The following is an 18,035-nucleotide window of genomic DNA, read 5'->3' as shown; positions in this document are numbered from 1 at the left end:
GGGAAAACTTACAAAATTGATTGGGTAAGACAGTAGGAAGAATCTGGGAAGAGTTGGGGGAGGAGATTGAAAAACCTGATCAAAATATGTTCTAAGAAAAATATTAAGATTTAATTTTTCCTGTTATTTTTGAGATTATAACATGATTAAATTTCTCCTTCCCTTTCCTCTCTCCAAACCCTCCCATATACCCCTCCTTGCTCTCTTTCAAACTCATGGGCTCTTCATTCACTAATTATTGTTACATGTATGTATGTATATACATATACACCCCTAAATATAACATGCTCAGTCTGTATAACGCTACTTGTCTGTATGCTTTCAGGGCTGACCATTTGGTATTGAATAATCAGCTGGTGTCCTCTCCCCTGGGGAAAACTGTTCCTCCTACTCTTAGCACTCCTTAGTTGTCTATAGTTCTTTATGTAGGGTTGAGACACTGTGGTCTTTCTCCTGTCCACTTGGCATGTCTATTGTTGTCCTTGTTCATCTCCTGTTACAAGCAGCCATGTTAATGAGCCTTCATGGGCATCACAGACAGTACTAGGAGACATGATCTCATAGCAAATTCTGTGGTCCTCTGACTCTCAAAATCCTTCCAGCCCCTCTTCCATAATGTTCCTGGAGCCTTAGATGTAGGAGTTGTGCTCTAGATGTAGTCACTGGTGCTGGACTCTACAACCTGCCTTTTGATTGGTTATAGTTTTATTTAATAGTCTCTGTCTGTTGCAAAGAGAATTTTCTGTGATGAGGAGTGAGGACTACACATATCTGTGGATATAAGGACAATAATTTAGAATGTAGTCAAGATTATGCTGAGCTAGTAAAGTGGTAGTCGTATGTTCTCTTCCAAGATCCATAACTTCACAAGGCTTGGATAGTTGCCTAGGTTTCCAGTATCAGGCATGATTTGCCTCTTATTGACAATGTCTTAAATCTAATTAGAGAGGTCTTGGTTACTGCCAAAGTATGTGGATGATGTCTGCATCCTTAGTGTATTCTGTTTGTTCTTGTTCATATGTGTCTGTTGTAGTCAGTGTTCTATTGCTGTGAAGAGACACCATGACCACTGCAACTCTTTTTTCTTTTTGGGAGGGATTTTTCGAGACAGGGTTTCTTTGTGACTTTGGAGGCTGTTCTGGAACTCACTCTAGGCTGGCCTCGAACTTACAGAGATCTGCCTGCCTCTGCCTCCCGAGTGCTGGGATTAAAGGCATGCACCACCAACGCCCGGCAACCATTGCAACTCTTATAAAGAAAAATATTTAATTGGTATGGCTTGCTATTTCAGAGGTTTGGTCCATTATTATCAAACTAGGAAACATGGTGACTCATAAGCAGACATGGTTCTGGAGAAGTAGCTAAGAATTCTGCATCCCGTTCTTCAGACAAAAGGAAGAGGCAGTGAGTCACTAGGCAGGGATTGGGCTTCTGAAACTTCAAAGCCCACATCCAGGGACACACTTACTTCTACAAGGCTACACCTACCCCCAACAAGTCCACACCTTCTAATCCTAAATAGTGTCACTCCCTGATGACCAAGCATTCAAATATATGAGCCTATCAAGCCTGTGAGAGCCATTCTTATTCAAACAAGCACAGTGTTATAGCTGGGTAGGACTATTGGTTGCTTCCTTCCTTTGGAAGCTTGTACTGTACCTTCTAGTACTATGAAAACTAACCCTCATGGAGGAGGCATTCAGGTCAGTTCCAGTGCAGAGGCTCCTGAGCCCTGTGTCTGAAGTGCATTCTTGTTTTCAGCACTAGGTACTGACTTAGAGTCTACCTCTGTGGAAAAAGCAAGGGTAATAGCAGGTAATCTTTATGGATTTAGGAGTCATGAACACTCCTGACCAACAACTAAAAAGAAGGCAGGCTATGCCTTTCCAAGGCCAGAACAACTATTAACAACACAAAGACCTGAAAAGGAGGATATTGGTAGACAGAGACACAGACTTGGGGGTTCATGTCAAAAATGAATCCTTTTAAAAAAATTTTCAGTTTATACTGATTAACATATATCTATATTTATATGTACACATGTAGAAATATATATTAACATATTCCTTATATATACTGTTTAATATATATACATATATATACAAATATATTTGTACACACATGTAAAAGTATACAAATATATAAACTCAAAAATTACATATTTAAATTTTAAAAATTAATGTATTCTTGGCTTAACTCTAAGAAAGTCTAGTTTATCATGAAGGTTAAGAGTCTATATTAACATGTCAATTCTCAGAGTATTAATGCATTCATTTTCTTTTCTTTTGTTCCTTAATTCAATAAACATTCATTTACATTTTTCTGTATAATATGTGTTGTACTAAGATCTGCAGCTGCATGGAGAGAAGGACCAAATAGAGCCCTGCTTCACAGAGTCTACACTCCAGTCCAAGAGATTTTTCTAGTTGAAGTGTGGGGTATTCTAGCAGTATAAAGGTCTTAGGAGTCACATAAAATATTCTAACTTCATTATAACTACTCCTTTTTTTTCATTATTTATCCTTTATTGAAAATAGATTTTTCCCCTCAAGTAATGTCCTGATTATAGTTTCCCCTCTCTCTACTCTTTCTAGTTCCTTTCCATCTCCCTTCCATCCAGAGCCATTCCCTTTATGTCTCTCATTAGAAAAAAATGGGTTTATAAGGGATAATAATAAAATAAAATGGATAAAACAAACACTAATGTATTTGAGGTGGACAAGACAAATGAACAGGAGGGAAAAACAAAGAAGGCACAAGAAATAGAGACCCACTAATTTATACTCAGTAATCCCATAAAAACACTAAACTGGAAACCATAATATATATATGCAGAGGATACAGTGCAGACCCATGTAGACCCTGTGCATGCTGCCTTAGTTACTGTATGTTCTTACGAGCTTTGCTCACACTGATTTAGAGGGCCTTGTTTCTTGCTGTCTTCCACTCCCTCTAGTTCTTTTTTTATAATAAATTATTTTAATTACTCATATTTACCTGTCCATCCCCCATTCCCTCACCCTCCCATCCTCCCATGTTACCCCCCCCAACCCCCACAACCCATCCCCCGACTCCTCCCCAGGGATAGTGAGGTCCTCCACCAAGGACCTTCAAAGTCTGTCATATTGTTTGGGGGAGGGTCTAGGCTCTCCTTGCTGTATCTGGGCTGCAATAGTATTCCTCCATAGGGAATGGGCTCCCAATGTCCATTTGTGCTCTAGGGATAAATACTGGCTCCTCTGTTAGAGGACCCATAGACTGTTGAATTCCTAGCTAGTACCCACATTCAGAGGGCTTGGTTTTGTTCAATGCTGTTTCCCCAGATTTATGACTAGAGTCTCCATTCTATTAGTAGGTCAGGTCCACTGTTTCTACAAGTCTCCCCATCCCAATCTTGGCTCCTTTGCTCAACCCTCCTTCCTCTCCACAACTTAATCCCAGTAGTATGGTTCAGTGCTTAGCTGTGGGTGTCTGTTTCTGCTTCAAACAGCAACTGGATGAAGACTCTCCTTCCTCTCCCTGACCTCAAGCTCCAATTTGGTCAGGGGTTTTTGTCCCTATCCCTTTCTTCGAGGGACTATGCAATCTTCTCTTGGGGTCCTCCTTGTTTCCTAGCTCCTCTGGCAGTGTAGATTGTAGGCTAGTGATCCTTTGCTCTATGTCTAAAAATAAAAATTGAGTGAGTGCATACCATGTTTATCTTTTTGTGATTGGGTTACCTCACTAAGGATGGCTTCATCCAGTTCCATCCATTTGCCTGTGAATTTCAAGATTCCATTGTTTTTTTTCCCACTGAGTAGTACTCCGTTGTATAAATATACTACTTTTTCTCTATCCATTCTTCAGTTGAGGGGCATCTAGGTTGTTTCCAGGTTCTGGCTATTACAAATAATGCTGCTATGAACATAGTTGAACATATGTCCTTATTGTATGAGTGTGTATTCTTTCATTTTCCTCTTCCAAGGCATTACCTGAGCTCTGAGGGGGCAGGGAGGATTTCATAACATCTTATTTAGGCTTGAGTGTTCCAAAGTCTCTCACTCTCTACATAATATCTGGCTGTGGAACCCTGTATTTGTTCCCATCTGCTCCAGGAGGAAGTTTCTTTGATGATGGCTGAGCAAGGCATTGGTCTATGAGTATAGCAGAGTGTCACTTCACAAGGAGTCATTTTATTGTTACATCTTTTTAAAGAATGGTAGTATTTGGTTTCACCCTAGGTGTCTGTTCTGTCTAGTCTCTGATTCTTGGTAACCCAGGAAGTGTCAGTTATGGGTCCCATACCTTGGAATGAGCCTTAAGTTAGATCCATTATTGATATGTTACTCCAACTAGCTTTGTGCTTGTAAGACCATTCCCTTAGCATTAGGACACTATCTGAGATTGTTTGTAGCTGGCTTGGTGTTTACATCTGTCTTGTGATAGACTGCAAAATATTTTCCTATACCAATGACTTTAGAACATAGGGTTAAAACTCTATGTAGTTACCAGCTCAACATTTCCATCTTCAATGAGTCATAGAGATGTTTCTTTCAGCAATGGGGCTCCCGTCATCAGTTTGACCTATTTGGCCATTAAATCAATATTTAGTGACCCACTCCTGGAACTGGAAGCTTCATTTGGTGATAAGTAAACATGGCCAGTAAGGAATCTGTCTTCCCCATTATCTAGAAATTTCATTTAAATCACCAACAGTCTTCATATATGTATACATTTTAGGAAGCTTCTACTATATTAGAATCCCATAGTACTCCTCAAATGGACTTTAATTTTAACTGTCTCTCCCATATCCCCTCCCATCTCCCCCTCTCCCTTCCCTATCCCCACTTGATACTCCCATTCCATTTTCCCTTAATCCTTACATAACTCTATATTATATTTGCCTTCCCTAACAAGGTCTGTCTATCTGTACCCCCAGTTACTTGTTCTATACCTAACCTCTGTAGTTGGAAGAACTAAAGCGTGATTATCTTTGAATTAACAGCTAATATCAACCTATAAGGGAATACATACTATATTTTTTCTTCTAAATCTGAGAAACCTCAGATGATTTTTCCCCTAGTTCCATTCATTTACTGAGAATTGAATGATGTCAGATTTTTAAAATCTGAGTAACACTCCATTATATAGAACATTTTTTCCTTTCATTTGTTGCCAGAGATCTAGTTTGTTTCCATAGAGCAGCAATGAACATGGTTGAGCAAATGTCTCTGTGGTGGGATGAGGTGTCCTTTGTATGTATCTCCAAGACTTGTATAGCTTGATCTTGGGGTAGATCAATTCCCATCTTTCTGAGGAATCATAACACCGATTTCCATACCGATTATATTAGTGTGCACTACAACCAGCAGTGGAAGAGTGTTTCCTCTAGTCCACGTCCTTGCAACTTTGGACTTTGCTAATTTTATTGATCTTAGCCATTCTGATAGGTATAAAAAATATCAAAGTAGTCTCGGAGTGCATTTCCCTATTGGCTAAGGATATTGAACATTTTTTAATTGTTTCTCAGTCATTAGACTTTCCTCTTTTGAGAATTCCGTTTATATCTGTAGCCCATTTTTAAATTAGGTTATTTGGGTTTTTTGATATCTAGTTTTTTTAGTTCTTTATTTTGGATATTATCCAATTTTGTTCCCAGTATTGGCACAAATTTATGACCCACACATAAATCAAAATACCTATGGACACCTGTTTTTTTTCTACTGTGTATTTCTGGCTTCCTTATAAAAAATCGGGTGTCCATAGATGTTTTGATTTATGTGTGGGTCATAAATTTGTACCAATACTGTGCACAAAAATGTTTTTATTTTTGTAGCTCTATAGTAAGATTTAAAATTAGTGATAATGATACCTCAGTTCCTTTATTATTCAATATGGTTTTAGCTATCCTGGGTTTTAGTTGTTGCTTTTCCATGTAAAGCTGAAAACTGTCCTTTTAAATTCTGTAATGAATTGTGTTGAAATTATGTGGGCTTTCATTGAATTAGTTGATTGCTTTTGGTAGAATAGATACTTTTAATGTTAATCCTACTGATCTATGAGCACATGAAATCTTTCATCTTCTGAAAAGTTCTCCAATTTCTTCAAAAACTTGGGGGTTTCCCTCATACAAATATTTCACCTATTTATGTAAAGTTACTCCAAGATATTTTTTTTATTATTTGAGACAATTGCAAAATGTGTTGTTTCCCTGATTTCTTTCTCTTTTTTTTTTTTTTTTGAGTACTAAATTTGTATCCAGTTAGTTTACTGAAAGCGTTTATCAGCAGTAGGAGTTCCCTGATAGAATTTTTAGGGTCACTTATGTATATTATCCTATCATCTGCAAATAAACATACTTTTTCCTTTCCAATTTGTAACTCATCTCCTTGATCTACTTCAGTTGTTTTATTGCTCTTGTTAAGAATTAAATACTATATTGGAGGGAGTGGACAACTTGGTCTTATTCCTGATTTTAGTGAAATTGCTTTGAGTTTCTTTCCATGTAAGTTAAAGCTGGCAGTGGGCTTCTTGTAAACTGCCTTTATTTTGTTGAGGTATATCACTTGTGTCTCTAATCTCTTCAGGCATTTTATAACTAAGGGGTGTTGAATTTTGTCAAAGGCATTTTCTTCATCTACTAAAATTATCATATTGCTTTTGTCTTTCAGTCTATTTATATGTTGAATTACATTTATCATTTTTTATGTTGATTCATCCCTGCATCACCGATATGAAGCCTATTTGATCATAGTGGATGATCTTTTTGATGTGTTCTTAGGTTCAGTTTTAGAGGATTTTATAGATAATTTTGCATCTATTTTCTTAAGGGAAATTGTCTTTCATCATTGGCTCAGTATGTGCTTTAGTTATCAGGGTAGCAGTGGCCTCAGCAAACAAATTAGGCAAAGATCCTTCTGATTCTGTTTTCTGGAATAACTTGAGAAATATTAGCATTAAGTCATTTTTGAAAGTCTGGTAAAATTCTGCACTAAAACCATCTGGCCATGGGCATTTTTAGTTGGAAGACTTTTAATAACTGCTTCTATTTCACTAGATGTTATAGGTCTGTTTAAATTGCTTATCTGGTCTTGATTTATTGCCTTTGGTAAGTGGTACATATGGAGAAAATTATCCATTTCTTTTTTATGGAGTACAGGTTTTAAAAGTATGTCCTTGTGATTCTCTGGATTTCCTCCCCATTTCTTTTTTATTTTTAAGTACTTTTTTTATTTTTGAAGCACTCTTATTTACATATCAGTCCCCCATTCCCTTGTCCTCCCATCCTCCCATGCTGCCCACGGACCCCCCAACTCTCCCCCACCCATTCTCTAGGGGTAGTGAGACCCTTCATGGGGGACATCAAAGTCCTTCACATCATTTGAGGGAGGGCTCAGGCCCTCCTTCCCATATCTGGGTTGTGATAGTACCCTTCCATAGGGAATGGACTCCCAAAGTCCATCTGTGCTCTAGGGATAAACACTGGCTCCATTGTTAGAGGTCCCATAGACTGCCCTAGCATCCTACCTGGCATCCACATTCAGAGGGCCTGGTTTGGTCCAATGCTGGTTGCCCAGCTTTATGATTAGAGTCTATGTACTCTCACCAAGTCATGTCAGCTGTTTCTGTGGGTTTCTTCAGCACCCACTTGGCTCATTTGCTCCTCCATCCTCCCTCTCTACAACTGGATTCTAGGAGTATGGCTCAGTGTTTAGCTGTGGGTGCCTGTTCTGCTTCGATCAGCTACTGGATGAAGACTCTAGGAATGGCAACCAAGGTAGTCATCAGTCTCATTATAGGGGAAGGGCATCAGTGGCAGCCTCTCCACCACTGCCTAGATTCTTAGTTGGGGTCATCCCTGTGGAACCCGTAACATTTCCCCTATGACAGACCTCTCTCCAAACCTATACTGGCTGCCTCTCTCTAGTCATCTCCTTTCTTGCCTTCCCCTATTCCTCCCCGGTCTCAGTCCTCCTGTCCTCCCCCCCTCCTTTTCCCCCTCTCCCCACCTCTCCCCTCTCTCCCCCTGTGCTCCCAATTTGCTCAGGTGTTTTTTGCCCCCCCTTCTTCAGGATCATGTGTTCTCTTTTTGTCCTCCTTGTTTCCTAATTTCTCTGCTCACTGTTTCTTTTTACATTCCTCTTTTCATTTCTAATTTTCTTAATTTGTGTACTCTGTTTCTGCCTTTTAGTTAATTTGGATAAGTGTTTGTCAATTTTATTGATTGTCCCAAAGGACCAACTCTTTGTTTCATTGATTCTTTGTATTTTTCTCTTTGTTGCTATTTTATTGATTTCACCACTTTTTATTTCTTCCTATCTACTCCTGGATATGAATTCTTCTTTTTGATCTTGAGCTTTCAGGTAGACTGGTAAGTCACTAGTATAAGATCTCTCTAACATTTTATGTAGGCACTTAGTGTTATGAACTTGAATCTCAGAAACTTCTTCATTGTGTCACATTTGTGATATGTTGTATACTCATTTTCATTCAATTCTAGAAAGTCTTTAATTTCTTTCTTGACTAACTTTTCACTCGATAGTGAGTTGCTCAGTTTCTATGAGTTTTTAAGCTTTCTATCGTTTCTATTGTTGATATCCACCTTTAATTTGTAGTGGTCAGATAGGATGCAAGGTATTCTTTCAATTTTATTGCATTTTTTGATAATTCCTTTGTGCCTGAGTATGTGTTCAGTTTTGGATGAACACCAGCCACAGAAGGTCTACTACAGAATTGGGAATAAACTGCTAATTGAAAATGGAGAAATGAAAAGACAGGTGAAGCTCTGCAGTCAGCCTACCTGCTTCCCTGTCCACAGTATCCTGTGGGTTCCCAGAGATTGCCTGTTGGAGTTGGGGTATGGTGTAAAGTGATGGGTGGGGGAAGGAGAGTTAAGATGGGACGATTTGTGGAAGGGGGCATTTTGGGGGGAGCTCAGCAGGTGTTCTGCCACAGACTGGGGATGAGGCTAGGGGATTGGATTTGAAGAAACAGAGAAGTGAAATCTGCAGTCAACCCACATGCTTCCCTGGCCATCAAGAATGAACCATTTTATATATTGCTGTGTACATATTGTTTATATCTAGCTGCTAGAAATAGTATTGCAAGGGGAAATTGATCAAGCAGTGGTTTTGACCCCCCCACACACACTTCTATTTTTCTCTCTGCACTTCCCTGCAAACAGTATCTTTTGCCTCTGTTAACTATTTCTTTTTTCTGCCCTGCACTTTGGGCATAGTTTTGCCCTGGAGACTTTCCTACTAGGCTTTGTCTTATACCTACAGTTTTCAGTAAGGTGGATACATCTGGGGCAGGGCTTGTGCTTGAGAAAGGAACTACAGATCTTCTGTATACTAGCATGTTGATGGTTTTGATAGGTGGTCTTTGGCTGTTGGAGGGAACATTGTCAGCCTAGATGAGAACAATTCATTTAAAACATATATGTATATTTACACAAAGACGTACATGTATTATGTGGATTTTTTAGGTAAGTAGTTAATAGTATGATTCCTTGTGACTTTTCAGACATCCTAACTATTATGTTACCCTCCTCCCTCCTTATTTTGTATTTACCTTCCTACCCCCACCCCCTGAAGTTACTCCACGATCAAAATAAATTTTATAAAAACCTTTAAATAAATGATTACCTTGTAGTTCCTCTCCCTCACTTTTTCCCCAAACTTTTCTTTCTTTGCCTACTGATGCAAACAAATAAACAAAAACAAAGTTGGAATGAGGGTTGCTTTCACCATATGCAGGCAGAAAATTTCATGGACACTAACAGAAATTGAAATGAGTGTAGACAAGAGATGTAAAGTGACAATTTACACACTTGTACAACTGGTCTATCAGGCATCTGGATTAGGAGCAGTGACAGCCTAACTTGAATAGAGCAGAAAGTCTCATTAAGAAAGAATAAAGAAATCCTAGTGTGGAAGTGTCAGATTCTCTGTACTTTGAAGCTGCTGTATTTACAGTTCCTGGTCTCTCTATTTTTCAATGGAAAAGAATGAGACTCTTGTCTTATTGTTTGGAATTTCTTCTGAGGATGCCATAGATACAGTGAGAAAGTAAGAACATTAGAGAGGGAGTGAAATTGGCTCTTCGATGAACTGTCAAATGGAGCCTCAAAAGAGAGACAAAAAAGATTAAAATTTAGGGATGGAATTAAAAATAATTCATTTTCATTTGGATTTTTCTATACTTTGCAGATGGAAATGAATGTTTGTGAGGTCTGTATTTCAGTAGTGGAGCAATAAGCTAGCATTGCCCAGCGCCTGTGCTCAGTCCCCAACACAGACTATGACACACACCCTTGGTTTTTATCATAAGGTCAACAAGACTCAGAGCAATAAATGTTTACCTCCCAGCCTCTCCTGATGTTGGAAGATTTATAAGGTTAAAAGATCACTTGTTTCTGAGGCCTGGAATCAGAACTGGTTTCTAAACATGAAAGAACCTTTAAATATGAAGTCTATCCATAAGTTGTAAGATTCTGAAACTAGTCTCCAGGGGCAACACAGATGCTCTAAGAGTATGTGTCTTTATTGGAATGGCAATAAGGTGCCCCTGGTGCAGGTGCCATTGGAGAAATGCATGCAGAAGATATATGGAGAGCTCATGTGTGGCTGAGGTTATTTTTATCAAACTACATGTAAAAACAAAGAGACATAAGTAAAGAAAAACTCGAGGTAAACTTTTGTATAATAATTTTCTTTACATTTGTGTGGGGGGCGGTGTATGTTTATCCTCTAGGTAAACTTTGTATTTTTATTTTCTTTACATATGTGTGTGTATGGGGAGGTGTATATTATCCTTGTGTGTCATGGTATGGCTGTGCAGATCATACAACCACTTTTGGGAGTCAGTTCCCTCCTTCCATCATGTGTGTCCTTGGTTTAAATCTCAGGTTAACTCACTTGGTGGCAAGTATCTTGACCTACTGAGCCATCTCATTAGTGAAAGTTTTATTGTCTTGAGTAAACATCCTAATATTAATTGATGAAAATTTTAGTTGGAAAAAATGGTTTTAGAATGAATAACAAACTCTTACAAATTCTTTACATAGCATGTAACTTTAATCTGTGAGCTAAGCATGGAGCGATATAGCTGAATTAAATGAGGACGTTCTTAATTATTTATATTTTGTGTAAAATTCTCTTTCTTTCCTCAGAATAAAAGCTTGAAAACCAAACTGTTGTCAGGAAGCAAGCTGTGTGGAATCCATGCAGAAGAGGTGAGCAAATATGACCTTTTCACAAGTTTGACTGGTTAAAATTAATATTAAATTAAATCTTGTGTAATCTGAAGAACCAATGGCTTTTCCCTTAACACAAATGAAAAGTACTGGATGGAAAATAAAATACATTTTAGTTTTGTTTATATCTAATTTTATCCACATGAAAAAATAAAAACGTTATTGTTCAAGTGGTTGAGTTGAGCCCTGTACGATAAAGGAACTTTGGGAGGCATCACCATGCCTGACTTCAAGCTCTATTACAGAGCTATAGTCCTGAAAACAGCTTGGTATTGGCACAAAAATAGAAAGGTAGACCAATGGAATAGAGTTGAAAACCCTGATATTAAGCCACACACCTATGAACACCTACCTGATTTTTGATGAACAATACAAATTTATACTATGGAATAAAAAGAATATCTTCAACAAATGTTGCTGGCATAACTGGATGTGAATATGTAGAAGACTGCAGATAGACCCAAGCCTATTGCCATGCACAAAACTTATGTCAAAATGGATAAAAGACCTCAATATAAACCCAGCCAGACTGAACCTATTAGAAGACAAAATGGGAAATACCCTTGAATTAATTGGTACAGGAGACTGCTTCCTGAACATTATACCAGTAGCACAGACACTGAGATCAACAATTGATAAATGGGACCTCCTGAAACTGAAAAGCTTCTGTAAGGCAAACGACATAGTCAGCAAAACAAAACAGCAGGCCACAGACTAGGAAAAGATATTCACCAACCCCTCATCTGACAGAGGGCTGATCTCCAAAATATACAAAGAACTCAAGAAGCTAGTCTCCCAAACACCAAACAATCCAATTTAAAAAGTGGGGTACAGAACTAAATAGACAATTCTCACTAGGAGAATCTAAAATGGCTGAAAGACACATATGAAAGTGTTCAACATCCTTAGCCATCAGGGAAATGCAAATAAAAACAACTCTGAGATATTATCTTACTCCTGTCAAAATGGCCAAAATCAAAACACCAATGACAGTTTTTGCTAGAGAGGATGTTGAGAAAAAGGAACACTCCTCCACTGCTGGTGGGAGTGCCAACTTGTACAGCCACTTTGGAAATCAGTATGGCAACTCCTCAAGAAAATGGGAATCAGTCTACCACAAGATCCAGCAATTCCACTCTTAGGCAAATACCCAAAAGAAGCACATTGATACAAGGACATCTGTTCAACGATGTTCATAGCAGCACTATTTGTAATAGCCAGAAACTGGTAGCAGCCTAGATGCTCATCAACCAAAAATGGATAGAGAAAATATGGTACATTTACACAATGGAGTACTACTCAGCAGAAAAAATCAATGGCATCATGAAATTTGCAGACAAATGGATGAAATTAGAAGAAACCATTCTGAGTGAGGTAACCCAGTCACAAAAAGAAAAACATGGTATGCACTCACTCATACGTGGATTTTAGACATAGAGTAAAGGATTACCAGCCTACAATCCACACTGCCAGAGAAGCTAGTAAACAAGGAGGACCCTAAGAGAGACATACATGGTCCCCTGGAGAAGGAGAAAGGGTCAAGAACTCCTGAGAAAATTGGGTGCACTGAAAGAGGGAGGAGGGAGCTAGGAAAGTGAGAAGGGGAGAAGAGGAGGGATGCAGAGGAGATGAGGGAGCAGAAAGTTTGAGTCAGGGGAGGAGTAGAAGATAACAAGAATGGAGATACCATAATAGAGGGAGACATTTTAGGTTTACAGAGAAATCAGGCACCAGGGAAATGTCTGGAGATCTACAAAGATGACACCAGCTAACAATGTAAGCAACAGAGGAGTGGCTACCTTGAATGCCCTCCCGGTATAATGAAATTGATGACTGACTTATATGCTACCTGATAGCTCTCATCCAGCAGTTGGTGGAAGTAGAAGCAGACACCAACAACTAATCACTGAACTGAACTAGAATCCAGATGCAAAGGACGAATGATGAGCAAAGAGGTCCAGACCAGGCAGGTTTTACAGAAACAGCTGACCTGAATATTGGGGAACTCTTGCTCCCTAGACTGATAGCTGGGATACCAGCATGGGACTGATCCAGACCCCAGGAACATGGGTTTCAGTGAAGAAACCTTGGAAATCTATGAGACCTCCTGTAGTAGTTCAGTTATTATCAGTTCATTAATAGGTGTGGACTCCTATCTCAATTGTATCGACCAATTCTCCCCAGTAGGAAATTATCAGAAGCCCACTGTATTTTCCTTATGATTTGTGACACCTATATACCACCAGTAAAGTTCCTGGAATTATGTAAGTTTACCAAACAAATAAACCATTTGTTCTATTTTCTGTACAACAATATTTTCTCATATATTACTCTAGCAGGAACAACCATTCTGAGTAATATATATTGAAACAATATAGTCATTTTTAGCTAATTCTGACCTGATGCTAAATTCAAAATAAGCCTGTAGCTTGTAGGACCTATTAAGTAGAGTGGTAAAGTAATAGTGAAGTTTACAAGTAAGGGCAATTTAAAGACATAAGAAAAGAGTTCCTGTGTCCCAGGAATCTTTAGAAAGCATGCATGGCCGGTCATTGGTGGTGCACGCCTTTAATCCCAGCACTTGGGAGGCTGAGGCAGGTGGATCTCTGTGAGTTCGAGGCCAGCCTGGTCTCCAAAGCTAGTGCCAGGATAGGCTCCAAAGCTACACAGAGAAAACCCTGTCTCGAAAAAAACCAAAAAAAAAAAAAAAAAAAACGAAAGAAAGCATGCATGAAGACAAATTACATACTAAAAAATCCAGTGAATTATAAGGAATAGACATAGAAGCTTTTCCATTCTGGGAAGACCTGATGCCTAGGTAAAAAAAAAAAAAATGGCATGGCAGGAAACTTAATAGAAAGTTAACCCTCATTCCCATGGATGTCCAGAAGGGAGACTAAGAGCTATTCAGACAGACCCATCATTATCTAACTATGAAATTGTCTCACTTCCCTTTTGTCAAGAATTCCTTTCACATCACCTCTGTATAGATGGAAAAAGGGAGTTTTCTTGGTGGAATAGAAACATTGTTTTGAGTTCTCCAGTTAAGAAAGAACACAATGTCCCTTATTCTTCAGTTTGTAAAAACAAGGTCACATGCTTAGGCAATATGGGAGCTCAACATATATTCTAAAACAAAGCCATTATCTAAAATAACACTGTACCTCAAAGCTTATATGTGATATATATATATGCTTTAAGACATGGAAAACCGGTGTTGGAAAATACAACTGGGTAGTTTCTAGATCTGAAGACAGGGAAGTGCTTCATTTTGTTTCATTTTGCTGTTTGGACAGAAATAAGCATGATTTTGTTCCCTTGTTCATATTATTGGGATTTTTGAGATAACACAAATGTGAATTGTGACACTTACACTGTGATGTAGTAAGTAGAGTGACATTTTTGAATAAGGAGTATCTAAGCCATACGTGGCACAAGCACTTGTGAATCAAGCACTTGGGCTATAGGACTGTAAGATCATGATTTCAAGGTGGTTCTCAGCTACAACAGTGACTCTTGAGGGAGACGCTTAAGACTCTATCTCAAGAAACAAAAACAATGGGAAATATCTGGATAAAATTTACACTCAACATGTTACCAGGGTCCCCACAAAACTCAAGTACAGAAAAGGAACACTAGAAGTATAGATGGTGTTCAGAACATTAAATAGTTCCTACCTTTAGAGTTTATCTTCTTCATTCAAGAATGTTCCTTATTTCCCTCAGTTCAGTGAAAATTAAATCTCATTTGTTCATCACTGTGTTCTTCATGCTATTTCCTTAATGGTTGAAATGTCATTAGTTCATAGAACTTATTTGCTTTGCCATATCTTGTTAAATATTTATAGAACAATAATAGAGTTCAGTATTCTGAGTAATAAGGGAAATGTTTACACTGTCACAGAGTATTTTAAAATAACATGTACGAAATTTTACTGTTTGGTTCATCATTATTTCTTAAAACAAAGTAACAGTCTTCTCTGCTGGAGACTAGCTAGCTGAAAGCATCCCATCATCTGGGTCAGAATACTGAACTCGGCTCTCGGCTCTATCTATACCCACGCAGGAATGAAATAGACTGTGGTTTGGCATACAAGAACGTGTGTGGTGGCTTTTTCTGGGGAGATGTGAACAAATATGTATTCACCACACATAGGGCACTAGAAACAGAATGAATACAAGCAGCTGCATCACGGAAATCCTAACACAGCATGGGCAATGGCTCAAAAATCTGCATCTCTCTGGCCTTGGTGCACGATGGAAGAGATTCCCTGCTACCCAGAAATCGCTGCTGTTTATGTGACCTTGATGAGGCTGCCAGGAGGCGTCTAAATTCCTGGGCTTCCTGAGAATAGTGAATAATGATCAGCTTCCCGAGTCTTAGGAGCCTCCCTCCTCCAAAAGCTAATGTTTCAATCCAGAGATAATAGTTATACAACCAACAGTAAAAACTGCAAATACTACCAACACCATCTGCCATCACAACTGCTATTATTTGCTATTATTTCATAAAGGGAATGTTACTTGAACATAAATTTGTAGGAAAGAATCTCAAATTAGATAGTTGTCTCCTTAGACTAGGGAGCTAAAATGTTCTGTCATGGCTGCCTTCGTCTCTACATCCTCATCATGGTTTTCTTCTAGATGCCACTATCATTATTCCCAGCTGTAATTAGCTCATGCACATGCAGGCACTCCATGACGTATCATGAGCTGATATTTGGAATTATGTTTTACAATTACCTATGTAGACAAAATAAATTACTGACATTCCAAATATTTTATCATTTGTTAGAGGCTTATCCCTTTGGATAATTTCAATGTATCAAATATTTCTGACAAGTTAAGACAACTAGCATGTTATATGGTTTCAAATTAACATGCATCCCACAATAGATACATTTCTTCAGAAGTGTTTGTTTTGTATACTCTTTCTGAAAACCTAAGAAAGGATTTTGCTTATTATATATTGATAATTAGGTCTGGACTATGAAATGTGTGTAGAAACAATTGGTAAATTATCTTCACGATAACAAAGGCCAAGAAACTGCCATGACCTGGTCACTAAATGCACACACAAATTTGTGCACATTTGTGCGTGGGCACACACACACACACACACACACACACACACACACCACACACAGACACAATCACTCACACATGAACACACACAACAAAAATATGGAAAATACCTTGATTTAATTATAATTTTGTATACTAAAACCACTATCGAATGGTGCTTTAAGTCTTTATTGTTGTAAAGAAAAGTTTAGATCTTAATGCCCACTGTCTATGTTAAATAAATTGTAAATGTATATCACAAATAGTTAACTTTGTGACTCCTGAAACTTACAGCACTAATTATCAGGCTTGGAGATAGCATTGGATAGATCTCCAGCAGTGATCTGCCAATTCCCACCCACACTTATCAATTCTATTTGAGAGAAAGACTGTTTTCCTGAGAGACTATTCTGCTTAGCTAAGAGTCCTGAAGACCATGTGGAACAGGATCGTCCTTTACTAAAGTGTGTGGTGGATGTAATGATAGCCATGTAAATTTGAATCATGGCAGAGAAAAACTCAGTGTGAGATGAGGCTCTGAACCTGTTAGCATCATTGTGAACACTTGGGAAACTTTGAAGAACAGTTATAGGAAGCATTTATTCTAACATAAAAGCATAAGTTCCAGAGGCTGAAGGGTCATGTGTAAGTGTTCTTTATTACCAGCCTCTGACAATTCCATGTTGTCACTAATAAATTTTAGTCTTCATGTCCTGACATTTCACTGTCCATATCAGGAAAAGAGGGTAGCTTTTGGTAGACATGGGATCCTCTTAAAAAAACAAAACAAAGCAAAAACTTCTAATAGTTGGCTTTGTTATCAACTTCTTTCTAAAAAATATTTTTAATTTAATTAAAATATAATTTCATCATTGCCCCTCTCTTTCCTCCTTATTCTTCCCTTGCTCCTAATTCCCACTCACCCTCAAATTCACAGCCTATGTTTTTTGATCATCATTGTTACATATGCTTATACAATATGTAAATACTGTCTGTTGGGTCTGTTTAGTGTTGCCTGCATGTGTGGGTTTCTAGGGCTTACCACTGGTACCAGAGGGCTCATTCCTTGGGAAGATTAATTCCTCTCCCTCCTGGAATTTGGTCTAGCTTGGGTTTGAAAGGCTTGGTGAATACTATCATAATTTCTCTGAGTTCATAAGTAAAGCTGTCCTGAACTGCTTCACAATTTTTCACTTATTTCAGATCTTACAGCCTGCTATTCTTGACATTATTATGATTTTAGAATGTGGGATAAAGAAGTAAGCACCTACTATTCTTCATTATGTTTTGTGTATTCACCCATGAGCATGTGCATATGTACATGATGGATATGCCCATGTGGATGTTTCTCCCCAATGAAGTATGAGAGGACCTACTATTTCAAGAGTAAAAATTCATTGAACCGAGGGACTCCCATTACAGTATTTGTAACTGTGTCTTTTCTAAAGGGCTAAGGACACATCATTTTCTGCTGCTTACAGATAAATTATAAGGATGTGGTAAATATGTGTAGCAATATGCTATTAGGAGAAATTGAGTTTGTTAAACATTTTTATATTTATAAGTATCCTGTTATAAAGTGTGGCCTTCTGTAACCCAATTCACCCTTCAATAATAGAATTTTGCTGGCATTCTGTCCGTTTGTTTGCTAGTTTCCATTGAAAATACAGTGAATTAAAACCTGTCGATTCATTTACACTTACCCATCATTGATCTTAAAAAGCAATTAAATAAAA

The 18,035-nt window shown here is 38.2% G+C and overlaps 1 protein-coding gene across 1 annotated transcript in view; it reads left to right on the top strand.

Annotated features, from left to right (window-relative positions):
* Positions 1-18,035, top strand: part of Luzp2 (leucine zipper protein 2) — a 367,538-nt gene that overhangs the window by 271,371 nt on the left and 78,132 nt on the right. Inside the window, exon 6 of the mRNA XM_027404754.2 lies at positions 11,153-11,215. Within this exon, the coding sequence (XP_027260555.1) occupies positions 11,153-11,215 (63 nt within the window). The remainder of the gene's footprint in view (positions 1-11,152; positions 11,216-18,035) is intronic.

The sequence above is a fragment of the Cricetulus griseus genome, chromosome 3 (assembly GCF_003668045.3).
Source record: "Cricetulus griseus strain 17A/GY chromosome 3, alternate assembly CriGri-PICRH-1.0, whole genome shotgun sequence".
Lineage (NCBI taxonomy): Eukaryota > Metazoa > Chordata > Mammalia > Rodentia > Cricetidae > Cricetulus > Cricetulus griseus.
The sequence above is the reverse complement of the archived record's forward strand: the minus strand, read 5'-3'. Positions and strand labels throughout refer to the sequence as shown.